Here is a 17,625-nt window from a genome sequence, read left to right on the forward strand (position 1 = left end):
GATAAAAGACAGAAAGGGGGAGTGAATGAGTTTAAGGGAGCGAGGGAGAGGGAGGGAGAGAGAGAGAGAGAGAGAGAGAGAGAGGTGATGACGATGATGCTGATGATGATTCAAAATTGATATTTATACATATATTATATATATATAATTTATTTTTTTATTTTACTTTATTAATATTTTCCCAATGTTGTACTTGTCAAAAACATGCACGTCATAATATATCAAATTAATCAGAATTCCTTTCTTTATTTGAAAATATCCTTTTAATTAGGGTTCCATCAATGGTAATGACAGTAAATAATCTTGTGAAATAGGGTCAGTTTTCATAATATTTATTTCCCTTGGCTTGGGAGTTAAAAGTGGAAGAATTTATTGAGAAGCAATGAATGGGTTAAAAGCCAGCTTTGTGTACTTACTATAGTCACGATTCTTAATTAAGTGACGCGTGTTTTTCTTCTATTTCTCAGCTGTCCCTCAATGCACGGCTGCAAAATTGTTTTGTTTTCAAGGGTTTTACAGCGCTTGAAACATTTAGGTCATATCAACGCCAGTAAAAAGGAAGAAAATTGGATAGTAAAAACATTCTAGATTTACAATTAAAAGGACTTGAGGAAAAGGAAGACATAGAGGAAATGGTTCAAATAGAGAACAGATGTAGATTCCAAGAGCACACTATCAGAGTACTTAGTTTGAGATCACCTAAAAGTCTAACCCAGATACCAGAACAGCTCCCCATTAACAGGAAAACACTCAAAAGTGTACAAATCATAATACAGTGCATAACAGAGAGATGATTTACAAGAAAAAAAATATCATCTCCCAAAACTAACTTTACATTTGACTGTTTCCCTCTTAGCCAGGGTATCCGGCCAGGGTCAGGACAAAATCAAGTAATCTCATTCCAAGACAAAGACAGACAGCAAGTTGGAAAACATATATACGAAGATAGAACACATATTAAGAACCTCTCTGCCCTCTATGGAAGGTCAGGAACCACACCCAGACAGCTGCAAAAGTTTGTATAAACCTCTGAATTAATTTGTCTCAAATAAAACGTATTCTTTCAGCAATTTTAAAACAAAAGGACAAGACTTCGCTTATTACAGTTATATTAGAATCGATAACTGGTAAGGGTCGGAACTCATAGATGATTTACAGTTTCAAAATTATGAATTTTCCGCTAATTCATTTGGAAGGAATTCGTAAAATGGAATGTTCGGTTAAACGATGATATATACACATACAGTTATCTCAATATGACGGGACGAATGGCAATCCTTAACTATCAGACATCTACATTTTATATCTATCAATACACATTATTGAAAATGAACATTACGCGCTTCCGACATTATTTTGAGAAATAGCTTGTGTCTATGCCAAAGAAGATAAAACTTAATATAGACTGGTCAAAAGTAGAAATTCATCAATTTAGGATACAATGTTTCCACGAATATATACATATTCAACAACAACAACAACAAAAACAACAAAAGAAATGCCGGACACACCAAGCATCACATTCTGATGATGAGGATGATAAAAAGGAGAAATGGACGACCACGGAAAGATTTCGTGGCATCACTCTATCCAATGAAATGTAATTTTCCTCCAGTTTGCGAAGGTTGGAGCATGGCTTCTCCCAATCTTCCCTTGTTATATCATTTATTGTCTCGTCGGTGAGAGTAAATTTGGTATTCCTCCTCCCCAATCTTTCCCTCTACGTTGGCCCAAATGAGCTCGGTTGGATTGTGCTCACAATGTGGGAGTCAAGCAACCTAGTGTCAAAACTCTCTGATTAGACAGTCTGCTTTGAAAACTGATTCTGGTTTGTTTCTTTACACTAAGGAGTATAGATAGTGTGCGTTTGGCTAAGAAGCTGACAAGGTTGACATCCGGAAGTATAACGGACCAACACACAAAATTATGTGTGAACTTAAACGTTTATAGTCTAGTTAACACATTTTAGTTAGAATTACTTATAAACGCGGATGGCGAAAAACAATAACAAAGACCAGAGTGACGTCAACTTCATTCTATCTATAGTGTTTGATAAATGGTCAGAAAATGAAAAGGTAGTGCTAACTGATTGAAACCATAGTTACTGAAGTTGGAGCCTTGAAGTAATCATTGGCCACCGAATGGTAGCTTTGTCCAATACAATACGGCAGGGTGCTTCGAGGAAAGGCAACAAACGGTTCTTTAGCCATTCTCAAAAGACCCCTGCATTAACCCCAGAATGATAGTTTCTACCTTCCAGGTGATGCAGAGAATAAAAAATGGCATGGCATCCTTCTCAATATCCAATATCTTCATCACATGCAAGAATAACAATGATCCTCTGTTCAGAACCCATGGGCCTTTTTCTACCGGAATTATCAGACGCCCATTCCTTGGTCGGATATCATGTATGTTTACGTTCACTCAGCTCCAAGTCTTTTGATGATATCCATATAAAAGTTGTCTTGGACCCTTTTCCTACCACGTCGTTAACGGTAAGGGCTGCCTGAAGCCGGTGATCGTAAAATACTAACGAAAGAGTGAAAATGGAAAGGCTTCGTATGGGAACAAAAACAGACAATGGACGTTTCGGGTACAAACCCTTCGTCTGACGAAGGGTTTGTACCCGAAACGTCCATTGTCTGTTTTGTTCCCATACGAAGCCTTTCCATTTTCACTCTTTCGTTAGTATCCTACCACGTCGTTCCATACTGGTGATATCTCTGTCGTATTTCGATAATCATTTTATTAGGGTTGGTTGTGAAAGTCCAATTCCATAGCCGTCCTCTTTAATTTTAATGGCTTATCGATATATACAAGTAGAATTCATTTCGCAGCTCTATGAGAGTGGAACCAATAGGATATTATAGGTTTTGAAAACCTTTAAATGCTCCGTAAAACGTTCACGCATTGATACAATTTTTAAACGTTATATAAACAGCATTCATTGTTATTTTAACAATATTGAGTTGGTATTTCAAATGATTTAAAGCTCGATATTTCAAATCAGTCTTCGGTAATTGCTGCATGATGCTAGATAATATGAAATAAATAATAAATTCAAAATGTAATAAAAACTACATAAGTTGTAAGTTTATAACAGTTAAAGCGAATTGTTTTTATTCGGATACAAGTAGGAACTGAACTCATAACCACTAACCGGAGCTACCGTGTCAGCACGAGATTTTTGGGATATATACGATGAATTTATCTCTGACTTTGTGGTGCGTAACTTGTTAATTATTTTTGAGTTTTCAGGGTAAGATATTTAATTTTATGACAGCGATTTTGGAGTCGTGTTTTGTTGGTCTTACAGAAGAAAACTTTTTTGATATGGCATCAATACGGGCCGAAATCTATTTATATCCAATTAAGACAAATGTATTTAGAGGTTGACACAAATTTTTACAACTTTTGATAGAACGACAGCAGCTGAGATAAACCAGAAAAACACGCGCCATTAATAAACAATCTGACTATAGATAGTATGCAGATGACGTCACTCAGGCCTTTGTTATTGTTTTTGCCATCCGCGTGTGTGAGTTGTTCTCACTAAACTGTATTAACCAGACTATAACAGTTCATGGTTACACAGAGTTTGTGTGTTGGTCCGTTATACTTCCGGATGGCAATGTTATGAGCTTCTTAGCCAAGCGCAATCTATCTATAGATAGAATGCGCTTGGCCAAGGAATTCACAACATTGCCATCCGGAAGTATAACGGACTAACACACAAATTATGTGTAACAATGAACTTTTATAGTCTGGTTAATACAGTTTAGTGAGAACAACTCACAAACGCGGATGGCAAAAACAATAACAAAGGCCTGAGTGACGTCATCTTCGAACTATCTATAGGAAGTACACAAATTAAGGTTTAAAGTGTTTTGCAAGAGCTCTACAGATTTGTCCCGTTCATTCAGGCGTGAATTTAAAAACTCGTGTGGGAAATTCTGTAAACAGTAAAAAAAATTGCACACTACTCGTTATAAAGTTGATAATAAACAGCAAGAAAACGCGCCACGCCCAAAACGCGGGGAATACGAGAGAAGAACTCTACAATTCGGATACGTTAAGAAGAATCCGTATACGTAAACATACCATGAATATTTACATAGTACCCGACGTGTACTGAGTGCTTGGATCACCTCGATAGTACCACAATTTCACTATAGTATTATTCATCCTGCGCTTCACAATGATTTATACGCCTCACCCCAGCACCACCCCCCCCCCCCCCCCCCCTTCCCCCAATTAATTCTTTTAAAATTACATTTTTACAAATTGGCGACTCTGCCATATCAATGCTTCGAGGCGCGACGTGCACATAGTTGCACGTCTGATAACCTAAATTCTTATGGGCCCATGTGCACTTATTTGCAGGTCTGGTAACCCAATTCCTTAAAGATTTAAAGGCTCATTGTTGTAATGGAAATCTGAATTAATTACGCAAAATATTGTCCATTACAACAATGTTAAATTAGGCCCATAAGTGGGTTCGGATATCTGACCTGCATATATTTACAAGTCACTTCGAGGTATTCTGATATTTAAAATAAAAACAAAACAAAATAAAAAGGCAGAGTGTGGATAGTCCAACTGTCAAATGAAATAATAGTAAAAAGAAAAATAGAAATAAATATTCTATTTCAAATTATTTTTTTCAAGATGAAAAATGACAATATAACTCAGACCTGCCAACCCTTCACATTCCAAAAATGGAAGCAGAACGCCAGAAAATAGGAATTTGAGACCAAAAAAAAAAAAATAAATAAATAAAAAAGGAATTACACCTCATTCACCCCCCCCCCCCTTCCCCCTTGTTCTTTTTTTTATTCTTACCAATATCATCATTTTTTTTGTAAATTGGAATTTGAGAGACAATGGCGGCATATTACACAAAGGAAGAGTGAAAATAGGAATGATTCCGCCAAAAGCAGAAGGGTTGGCAGTTATCTCTGTTATAACTCGTGGCTTTTAGATTTCAAAATCAATGGTATTGCGGTCTATCGTTATTTGAAAAGATGCATACCGTGCCGTACAACTTTAATTTGTCAACTATGACATGATTGATGCATTATTTTTTTTTTCCAATGTTAAGTCGAGCGAAAATAATTTTAATTAATATTATTATGAAAGGTGTGTTTGTTGTGCGCCAATTCAAATGGTGTAAAGCTTGTTCGTGACAAAATTTACAACAAAAATTAAAGTAATAAATAATAACCAAAAAAAAAATTAATCAATAAGAGATAATTATATACAAATAATATGGAGATTCTAATGTTGTTGTTTTGTTTTGTTTTTTTGTTTGTTTGTTTTTTTGTTTTTTTTTTTTTTTGTTTTTTTGTTTTTTGTTTGGGGGGGGGGGGGTTGCTTTTGTTTTTAAGGGTTTTACGGCTCTTGCAACACATTAATGTCATATCAGCGCCAGTTAAAAAGGAAGAAAATGGGATAGTAAAAAGTTCTAGAATTATAATTAAAGCATCCAAGATTAAGGCAGACAAAGGGGAATTGGTTCAAATAGGGAACAGATGTAAATTCCAAGAGCACACTATCAGGGTACTTGGTTTGAGGTCACCTAAAAGTCTCATGCAGACACAAGCACAGGTCCCCACTAAGAGGCATACACTCAAATGTTTACAAATCATATATAATACATAAACAAAACATAATACAGTGCATAACAGAGAGATGATTTACAAGGAAAAAAATATAATATCCCAAAACAAACTATACATTTGACTGGTTCCCTCCCAGCCAGGGTATCCGGCCAGGGCCAGGACAAAACCAAGTAATCTCATTCCAAGACAAAGACAGAAAGCTTGTTGGAAAACAGATATAAGGGGATAGAAGACACAGTATGTACCTCCCTGCTCACTATGGGAGGTCAAGAACCCCACCCAAGGAGGTTCTAAGAATAAGCAAACATTTTAAAAATCGATTAAGCGCAATACGTAATTCGTATTAATAGAATAAATCACAAAATAGGTTGGACCTTCTATTATCCAATCAATTTTAAGTTATGCTTATCATATGCAATGATGCCATATTAACTGAGGGTTTAATTTAACCTGTTTATCTTATTCCTTTTATTAAAGCGTCGAAGCGTGAACCGTAAAAGCTGCACTTAAACGTTGTTCTTTTTTAATTGGTAGAATTTCATTGTTATGATGAAACTATTGAGTGAACAATAATTGCATATATGATGTACATGCGTATTTCGACCATATTATGGTACGCAGATTTTATTAAATTTCGACGGAATTATTAGCTGGGGTGGGAGGGAGAATAATATTATGACATATATGAAAAATAGAAGGAGGAGAGAGGAGAGAGAGGAGAGGAGAGAATGAGAGAAGATGAGAGAGTAGAGAGAGAGAGAGAGAGAGAGAGAGAGAGAGAGAGAGAGAGAGCGAAAAAGAAAGAATGAATGACAGCGGGGGAGGGGGGGGGGGTAAAGAGAAAGAAAGAGCGAAAAGAAAGAAGAATGAAGAACAGAAGAAAGAGAAGAAGAAGAAGAAGAAGAAGAAGAAGAAGAAGAAGAAGAAGAAGAAGAAGAAGAAGAAGAAGAAGAAGAAGAAGAAGAAGAAGAAGAAGAAGAAGAAGAAGAAGAAGACGAAGAAGAAGAAGAGGAGGAGGAGGAGGAGGAAGAGGAGGGGAAACTGAACCAAAAAACTATCCCTTTGTGATGAGCTGGTTGTTGGGTTTGGTAACGGCATAGTCGAAAGCCGTCTCCAATTGAAACTGCAAGTTTCACCTTGATGAACCCACGACTCATTCATTGGTCAGATGATTTTTAACATTTCAAATTAAATGTGACTCACTGCATCAAACACTTATGATGTCGGGGTATTTTTTAGATGCGTACATTAAAATAGAATGTATAGTCAAAGAAAAAGAAACATTAGTGCATGCAACCTATATGTTATTGAGGATTTTGTTGAGTGTAAATTATTGAAATCACAGTTTTACTTTTTTTTTTTTTAATGTTCAGCTCTAAATTCACTTTTTCGACTATCGTTTTACCCCAATTTGAGACGGTAGCTCACAAATTTAAAATAAAGTAATTTACAGTAATTTTAAAATACCAATTCATAGAATAGAGAATTTCATTGTTTTTATAAACAAAACAAAACAAAAACAAAAACAAAAAAACTGAGCATTACATGAGTGACGAGACCAATTTGAATAAGGGCACAATCAACCCTACATTGACAGAGCCCCGGGTCAGTAAGAAAGGGGCCCTAAAAGTTGAGCTTTTATATAGCGAAAAAACCCACTAAACCTGCTCAAAGCGCTTTACAGGGGGGTCCCTGAACAACAACACGAAACATGTAGGACGACGCATGACGCTTGTTAGGCGATATTACAAATTTTTTTCCCGACAGAGACAATGCTGGTAACGGCCAGGTACCTACTCATTTTACACTTGAGTACGATGAGAGAATGTGAGTAAAGAGCCTTTTCCAAGGACTCAACTATGTGCCGAGCAAGACTCGAACCCAGGACCTTCCGATCCGAAAGCGAGTGTCATACCACAAGACCACATAGCATTCGGTGAAAAAAATACGGAAATAACATTAATATGAAAATAATGAGCACTGCCACACAATGACTCAAACACACACACACACACACACACACACACACACACACACACACACACACACACACAAACACAGTGTAACCCCCTTATACTTATACCGTTGCATTATAAAGCACCTGGTTACGCTTGATGGTAGTACGGATACATCTTATTTACATCATTCAGTTGATATAAATTATTATTTATCGTTAAGTTGGCGATAGAGCGGAAGACATAAAAAATGAAAGTCCGAACGCAATTTTATGTGCCTTGTTGTAAGGGACGTTTTGCCCCATTTTTTAAATGAGATTCCCATTACAACAATAAGCCAAAAATTACTTTTTTTAAAAATTGGGTTATTAGACCAGCCAGCCGTGGAGGACAATGTTGCGAGCATTTACTGTACATATTATATATCAAAACATCATATCAATGCACTGCCGAAGTCCCAGAAAGATAAGGAGTGAAAGAAACTCGGCCCCGTCTAGCTATTATTTTTTTTTTTTAATTCTAACATCATTATCATGTGAATGGAGTAGACCACTGTGACTGGCCTTGAAATACAATAAAGACTCGATAACGATTTTGAATTGATAAAATGGTATAGGAATAAATAGTCGAAGGCAGTATGGAACGCCACTTAAATTGGAACAATCTGTCCAAAACACTTTTTTGATGTTGTTGTTTGTTAGTTTATTGGTTTGTTTGTTTTGTGTGGTTGCCAATTCAGGAGGCAAAAATTTACTTAACTTTTACGCGAGCACATTTACAGACCACTATCTGAGAGTTGAACTCCAGTAATAAGAAATTTATTTACTTACTTTTTTTTTTTTTCCCCGGTCAGCAGGATTGGAAAGAAATCAGTAAATACAATATACTGAAAATTGGCAACCATGAATAATAATATACAGTTTCCACCAGTTACCGTGGTTATTTTGGAACGATTTTAAAGCTTCACTTCACCATCTCTTTCTCTCTTGTAATTAGCCCACATAGAACTTCTCAATTCCAAGAAATTCGAATGGAATCTATTATTATACCTTTAATAACTGCTGAGCAGCTCTGTCTGTTGTTTTAACAGCGCCATTGTTGAGTCTATTTGAATTTGTTACGACTAAGCGCTAAGTAGTTCTTCATAGCTATTAGGCCAATGGAGCCAGAGTTCACCCCTGCTTCTATAGCGTAGAATGAACCATAGCAATTACTTGCTACCCTTTAAACAGGACGCTAGTCTATCGCAAACAACTCATCGCAAGATCTAACAGATCCAGCAATCCACCAATCACTGCTAGGTGGACAGGGGGCGGTCAGAAGAGATAAAAAATCGATCTCGATCCCTTTGCTTGTTAAGCGAGTGCTCTACCAACTCAGCTATCGGGACCACCAGAGCCATCGGTAAGCAATAACCTTTCTTTCTCCACTTCAGACTTCATATAATAATGATGCCCAATCTCTCTCTCTCTCTCTCTCTCTCTCTCTCTCTCTCTCTCTCTCTCTCTCTCTCTCTCTCTCTCTCTCTCTCTCTCTTCCTTCTGTTTTTTTTTCTTGTTTTCTTTTTGGTCGTTGTTGTTTGCTTTTGCTACTGGCGAGACATCACAAATTGGTTTTAAAAAATGTGTAAAAGTGACAATTTATACAAACAAAAGCAAAGGAAAATCTGTGACACTAGTATTATTGCTACCAACCATACCACAATCTTGATAATCTGTTTTGTTCTTATTCTTATCATGAAGACAATCCGTGAAATCGCTTATTCAGAACGATATCTTAGTGATGGTGGTTTACCAATAAAGCGGTCTCGACTATATTATTGGTGTTGGAAATTAATAATTATTAATAATTATCGACAATATAACAGATCTGGGGAGACGCATAATATTACCTTCTCTTAAAAAAAAAAAAGAAAAAGAAAGAAAAAAAGAATAGGGTCGAGGGCAATGCATTCTCTCTGATAACTATGGTCTGTTCCGTCTAGCAATGTTGTTAAATTTTCGCCATCTATCTAAATAGCAATCTTTAAATTATTTACTAAGCTTTATATTTATTTTCTGACATTGTCTTCATACAATACATATTTTATTTTATCAACAGGCTTTAATTTATAAAAGGTAGCGCCTACGTGTCTTATGTGAGAGCATATAATATAAACAGCGTGTCTGCATCGTCTCCGACGACAGAATTTTAGTAACGCATTACAGGCACAATGTTTCGTCCTTCACGTCAGACGTTATTATTGGCTTTGGGCCCCTTGTAAAGCGCTAGAAGCACATAAAAATAATAATGTTAAAAACACATATAGATACTGCTCTATATTCAAGTTTTTTGGGGGTCTATTTTTAAAATATAGTCTTACTTTTTAAAAAAAAATAATTAAAAACTACAAAAAGTCTTCCACTCTCACGCTGCTAAGATAAAGGCACACTCATCTAGATAAACAACATAAGTATAAGTGTGTTATTTACGTGGATAAAGTTTCTAAGAGTAAGAGCGTTTTTAAGTTGTCAGCTCTCCACTTGAAAAACACAAGAAGACAGCGGCAAGTCCGCGTGTTGCTGTTTGTGGATGGCTCAGTTAGTATGCATAACAATATCAACAAATACTAGCTCTATAACCAACCCTTGGCCCAATTCAAAATCTAAATCACGATGTTTTGTCTTGCTTCCCCCTTTCTTTTTAGTGTTCAGTATACTTCAGTCCCAGGGCTTTCGGGGATTTCATAACGCAAATTAATGCAATTTATTCCCTTAGAAATCAACAATTAATCTTTTATTTAATAAATATAATGACCACGATTCCGATGATGACCACTACCCTACACAGAGAGAGAGAGAGAGAGAGAGAGAGAGAGAGAGAGAGAGAGAGAGAAAGAGAGAGAGAGAGAGAAAGAGAGAGAGAGAGAGAGAGAGAGAGAGAGAGAGAGGGAGAGAGAGGGAGAGAGAGCATCTCTATCCACTCCAACAAAATAAAACACACATGCCATACGCCCAATTATTCCGCGTCTAATTAATTAATAACATTCACCCAAACATCATCAGACTCGCCGAGACATTAAAAAAATAACTGGGCGTGGGCGGTCAAAAGATTACACACAGTGCGTTCGTGAAACAACCAAACCCAGGCTGCCCACTGGGTTGACAGAGAAGGCAGATTAACGTCCAGGACAGGCGATGACAAGGTGATACGATCAACGAACCCATTCACATTGTGTGGCATTGGAGGCTCAACGATCTATTATTTATTATTGTCTCATGTTGAAACACATTCAGGCGACGTTGAGCGTGGTAAGTGACCGGACTCAAGCTTAACAGCCACTCGTATTCCATGAAACAGAAGTCTGGTTCAATATGACCGTAACCATCATTAACCTTTATAGCCTGACACTGACCAAAAAATGACGTCAAAATGCCAGTCTTTGTCCACAAAAGAAAACAAATGGTGAGTTGTCAACCAATGGGACCACTTGTTTCCACGACCACTAAAAACTCACTAGGCAGTGCAAAAACCAAATATTGACGTCAAAATGCCAGTCTTTTTGGGTTTCAGTGTCAGGCTATAACTTACCGATGGCTACGATATGACCCGCCATGTTGGAGGGGGGGGGGGGGCGGAGAAAAATGCATTGTAAAGAGCATGGATCTGTGGTATTTGACATATATATATATATATATATATATATATATATAAAATTTCACCTATTTCTATGCATTTGCAGTGATTTTGTTGTCTTCACACAGTGCAACGGACAAGAAAAAGACGTGGTATTTACATTGGAAACCTTAACCAGACTGACAGATCGCTAAAAATGTCTTTCACATGCAAAATACGAATGATAAACTTTTTAAATTTTAAACAAATGAATAAAAATTAAAATATTGACATTTACGATAAATATTAATATTTATTTTTATTTCATTAAAAAAAATCATTAATTTGTTTAATTATACCTACAGAGAATCTCCGTGGATTTACCATGTTCTTTGCGCTTCACAATGTTTCATTATTTTCAGCAACAGACCATGAAGAAAGGGATATGGGTGTTATCTTTGATTGTAATTCAAACTTTGACAGTCATATATACGAAATATTGTAAATAAGGCGACAAAAATAATCGGGATTATATTTAGAAGCTTCCCTCACTTGGATGATCATATGTATAGCATTCTATATAAATCAGTGGTAAACCTATAATAGAATACGGAAATGTTATATAAATAAAGTCCTTTATTTCTAAAGGCAATCTGTTTTGGAAAATGTCCAGAGACCTGCGACAAAATTAGTGCCGACTCTTCATGATAAGTAGATGCTATGAAGAGAGATTAAAATGTCTGGGCTTTTTTGTTTATTTGTTCGTAATTCTGTTGTTTTATGTTTCTTAGTATTAGAAAGTAAAAATGGTGAAACTTGCATAATAATTTAAACGATCAATTCACAAATTTTTCTTGAATGAAGTCATTGAACAATAGAAAAAAAAAAAAAAAAAAATTTATACAGCCAGGGAGATTTGGGGATGTCTGTACATATTAGATTTGACGTGTATTTTATTGGTGTCGCCTTGCACTAATATTGAAACAACAGATGTTGTAAAATTCAAAAGCACTTTGGATCACTTATACGTCTTAATCTTAAGCATTGTATCACTTAACGAAAATACGCTAGAGGCGGATTTCAGGAAGAAGGAAGAAGATGGCTGATGATATATTATAGTCACATACTTTGATTGAATCACCCTGTATTATGGCACATTATGAGAATTTTATTTATAATTTTGCAGACCTAGAAAAAATAAATAATAAAAAGGGGGGAGGGGGCAACAGACGTTAAGCCATCACACTGATTTATTTTTTTTTTAATTAGGCACATTATATGACTTTTTAAATTTCACAATAAAGTTAAAGCACACTCAATGACAATGTATAAAACGGTAGGGGCTGCCTAAGCCTGTGGTCATGAAAATACTAACGAAAGAGTCAAAATGGAGAGGCTTCCTATAGAAACGATACAGACGATGAGCATTTTGGGTACAAACCCTTAGTCAGCACAACAATACACAAATTAACATGGAAAAAAATAAAATAAATGACAATGCACTTCACAATGCTCAATTCCAGACCATATAATTATATGGAATAAAATTTCTATTTCATACAAAATTTGTAACGTGTTAAGCACTTATTTTTTTGCTATTAAAATATTATGTCACTGACTATAAAAACATAATCAGGCAATCGCTCACACCAAAATCGTATCAAAATAATAACAGGATACCCGGGCCAGAATTTTGAGATCAATTACCATCCAATTACTAATAAGTGTCCATGTTCAACGATACCTCCTTGCTTTTGCTCCAAGACAAGAAACAGTACCACCCTGCAAATGACTGCTCACTGACAATTTTGGGTGATTTAAAATATGGAAATATTGGTAAGCAACCTGCGATAAAGAAACTTTCAGATCTTTTTCAAAACAAACAAAAATATAATACTACTATTGTCATGCTTGGAATCAGTCAAAACATTGGTACCATCCAAGAGGCTTTCATTTTTTCTTTCTTTTAAATCCAACAGAAAAAAAAAAAAAAAAATTTAAAAATTTACATAAAAATAAAAAAATAAAAAATTTTAATAACAAAAAAGATTAAAATGTGAAAAATAAGGTCTTGTAAACCTTGACAAACTATACAATCATCACAATCTTAATTGTTAAATTCATGGGTAAGACAAAGGTGGAGCATACACTCACACAGCCATTAGCCTGTAGTAGTATATCCTTTTTCTATCAAATCAGTAACAGATTGTGTTAGTTATTATTATTATTATTATTATTATTATTATTATTATTATCATTAACGGTATTATTATCATACTTATATTATGCGCTGAGCAAGGCTCAAACCCAGGACCTTCCGATCCGAAAGCGAGTTTTATACCACAAGACCACATGGCCGAACTAAAATGAGATAAAGTAAAGATTTTCATAACATGACTATGGAATTTAGATACTTTTGAAATACTGATCATAACAAACATGCACAGTTATACAATACTTTAAAAATAACAAAAAAATTCAATGATACTTACAAAAAGTTTATCATGGTGACGTCCGAAAAATGGAAACTTGACTGTTAGATTAATTTGACCAGACCCTCCATCATCATCCCTTTCTGTTGCCAGATCTCCAAACGTTGAGTTAAATGGGAAAAAATCTGCGATTGGAACACATGTTGAAACCGAGGGACCCAGAACAATAAGGGCAATGGATGTCAGCACCAGAAGATGCACCAGAATATTGACAGAAGATGCAAGGCGATAATTGGTTGAGGCTGATGTGGATCTTTTTGGACGGGAAGATCCAGCGCATGTACACATTATAGTCAAAGGGCATTAAGGAAAGAAATAAGCAGCGAAGGGAGAGTTTAGTGGAAGCAAATGAGTAATCCGTTGGAAAAAAGGAAGTCGTGGCGGTCTGATACAAGCTGTAAAAATATTTCACTACACCAGAAGACGAATTCATGTCGAACAAGTTGTACTTATGGATGGTGATTGTTTCCAATAAAGCTGTTCACAGTTGTAATAAAAATTATAGTAATAATTGAACCATACACAAATATGATTACTTTAATCCACAAATGACTTCGTGCATTCTTATCAATTATGGTACAGTTGCAATAAATAATTGTTCGGAATCATTGCAATGGGATTGTGCAGAAAGAATCCAAACTACCAAAGTATCTATGTCACCTTGCTTTAACAGAAGAAAAGTTAATAGAGGTTATTTTTCATTACAACTTTAATTTTAATATAAGAAAGATAATCTAATACTAATATGCCTTATTTTAAAAACGTGTTTAATTCCACTGACAGAATTGAACAATTCGTTACAATTTATAATATTAGCAGAAGGGCCATGTGATGCAGTTGCATGTATGGTACTTTTACCTCTAGAATCATTTGATAAATTAATAGTCACATCTAAATTGTTTGTGTATCAGTCTGATGTGATATGCTATGATGTAATGAAATGAGAAGGTGGAGGACTGAGAATGAGAGAGAGAATGATCGATTAATCAATATAGATAGATGGATAGATTTAAAAAATAGAGAGAGGGAGAGAGAGAGAGAGAGAGAGAGAGAGAGAGAGAGAGAGAGAGAGAGAGAGAGAGAGAGAGAGAGAGAGAGAGAGAGAGAGAGAGAGAGAGAGAGAGAGAGAGAGAGAGAGAGAGAGAAATAATGTCTGGGTTATACAATTACAAACAATAATAAATATGTGGTAGCAGTCTAAAGCTTATATTTAGTAGACGACTTTGATGAATTGATGATATTATATTGGTAAACTGTAAAACTAGAGAACTAGAGTTTGGTCACAAAGATTACATAACAACGGTCAAGAAGTGTCTGTTCTTGTACCGTTTTCAGGCAATATGTGACTCCCTCTAACATTGTTAAATCTTTACTTTTAAAATTTGTTTTACATCTAATAGTAGTTAGGAGAATCACGAGAGTCACAATCACACGAAAACCACCATCTATGACTATGAAACCTTCATGAACCTATTTGCAAATAAGTACACTTTGATGTAAACTGAAGTGACTTATTTGCAAGTCTGATAACATAAATTGTTATGGTCTCATTGTTGTAATTGAAATGCCCTCAAATCAATAAAGTCCATTACAAATTACAACAATGTTAAATCAAGTGGGCGCCTTTCCCTGACTTTCCATAGAGGGTCCTCGCAGTAGCTTAGCTTTGTATTATTATTCTAACTATCTCAGTCCTTTGTTCAGTTGTTTATCTATTTATCCAAGTAATCAATTTCTGGTAGCAATTTTAACAGAGTGGCAATTCTGACTCATGTCGGAATAGTCTCCAGAGGCTATTTGAACTCAAATTCCAATGTGCATGCACAAACACAGGAGAGACATTTCATTGCGAGCAGTGACCAGATTGTGAAACGGTAGAAAAAAAGTTAAGAATAAATTCTGTCTTGCTCATATCGGACTGACTCAACTCATACCTTTTTTTCTGGACTGTAGGATTGTTGCCTGTACTGTCTTACACTATCAGAATATTTATTAATTTGTCCTAATTTTTCTTGGGGTTAGAAAAGCTATTCCTTTAGACCACAGTTACTTTTGAGTTTGAGTGACTTATATTCCTTTTGAAAGGTTTTATTGCTTTTCTTTTAAATTTCTAACTGGAATTCCATTTGATCAATGATTTTGTCTATCTCGTTCAAATAAACCATTGGCATGTAACCATTATTGTTATTTTTATTTGCATCAATTTATGTACTTATCAATATATAAAATAAATTGAAAAAAACTATACGCCCACGGGAGACTGTTCAGGCTCAAGCCAGACTAACTTGTTGACTGCATGCGCATTGGAAATTGAATCAGAATAACCACAGCACGTTTTAAAAGTTATAACCCATAATTTGCGTTCATATATATATATATATATATATATATATATATATATATATATATATATATATATATATATATATATATATATATATATATATATATATATATCAGACCTGGAATATGAGTATGAGTACTTGATACTAGATGTAAAATGGAAAACGACGTGCACATATTAGCAGGTCGGCAGGTATGGTAACCGAATGCAATTAGCCTGTGGGTTTGAATTGTAATTGACAATATTTTGCATTGGTTTGAGCCCACGTGTACTATAAATGCAGGTCTGACATCCGAACGCACTTATGGGCAGGGCATAGTTTAACTTTGTTGTAATGAAATGGACAATATTTTACATCTTTTTTTATTTTTTATTGAGATCTTCAAGTAAGTTAAAGTCTAATCTAATTTCACAATTCCATGCTTGGAGCAATTGCCATAAACATTATTAGAGTGGTTAAAGCAACTTTTATCACTTTTTTTTTTAATTAGCGTGAGAGCAAATTTGTTGTAACTTGTAACTTCACTTTTCTTTGACTTTGATTTGATTTTTCCCGAAGAAATGCAGTGAAACATAAGATAACGCACTTAAAAAAGAATTCGATTTAACGCAAGTCCCCAATTATTCTCTTCAATTTATTTCATACAATATAATCAAACTTGCCAATTTATTAATAATAAATCTCGTTTCATCTTTCACGTGTTGGCAAGTTCCGAACACATAACACACACTCAGCAAACATTGGGAAACGGTTGAACGGGGAAGTAGGTCACATTATTGAAAGTAGGTGTGGTCACATTAATTTAAAAAACAATGCTCAAAGTAGCAACATTACACCACATAAAGTTAGATGAATATCTCAGGCACCTTTGGATATTTTTTTCCATTTTGAAATCCATCCTGTTATGCTCAAAAAATATATAAAACACAGCCGTGTTATCTCCACCCCTGTATTGTATTCCATTCCATGTGTCGACCGCTTACTGTGTCCCCAGTGTGTAACGGTATTGTACGTGTGTGTTGTGTGTTATGAACGTGTGTGTGTGTGTTACGTTTCGTCCCGCTTCCTTCTCCGCTTCCACTCAACGTCATTATCCCCGAAAAGCTTCCTGATTGGTCCATTTGATGGACCAAAACTGTTACTATTTTTAGAACACCTCCCGTGACTTTTGCCATGAATCCATGAATTGTACAAATAATTTTGTCATTTTTTTGGTCATAATAATATTATAAGACAATTCGTGAATGAAAATTCACTCGAAGTGATTTTTAAAAAAAGGAGACTACCACTTCCTAACATATACCAGAAGCAAAATTGTCGTTGATATGAATTTTAATGGCTACAAATGCAATGAAATTAGAAGAAAAAGAAAGAAAAAAAAAATACGAAAGAAAAAGCTGTATGTTGTCTTTGTAGTGTTTGTTAAAACTGTAAATTATGCAGAGATAACAGGGGCTCTGGAAAGTCCACCTACATTTGAATGAACCGCATCCATTTAATGTGACTCAGTAGCATATTATCAATATATTTATTATATTATAAGCATCATATCAACCATGCGATTCCCATTGTAGCCACACACACACACACACACACACACACACACACATATATATAT

General features: G+C 35.3%; 1 protein-coding gene across 2 annotated transcripts in view; it reads right to left on the bottom strand.

Annotated features, from left to right (window-relative positions):
• LOC144979945 (uncharacterized) overlaps nt 1–17,006 on the bottom strand; it is a 74,763-nt gene extending 57,757 nt beyond the window's left edge. For both annotated transcript variants that reach the window (XM_078927283.1, XM_078927282.1), the window contains exons 1-2: nt 16,874–17,006; nt 13,663–14,326 (exon numbers count right to left, since the gene is read on the bottom strand). In XM_078927283.1, the coding sequence (XP_078783409.1) occupies nt 13,663–13,950 (288 nt within the window). In that variant the 5' untranslated portion in view covers nt 13,951–14,326; nt 16,874–17,006. The remainder of the gene's footprint in view (nt 1–13,662; nt 14,327–16,873) is intronic.
• Between the last annotated feature and the right edge of the window lie 619 nt (nt 17,007–17,625).

Source organism: Berghia stephanieae, chromosome 9, assembly GCF_034508935.2.
Source record: "Berghia stephanieae isolate SIO BIC M18660-M18661 chromosome 9, UCSD_Bste_1.3, whole genome shotgun sequence".
NCBI classification, from domain to species: domain Eukaryota; kingdom Metazoa; phylum Mollusca; class Gastropoda; order Nudibranchia; family Aeolidiidae; genus Berghia; species Berghia stephanieae.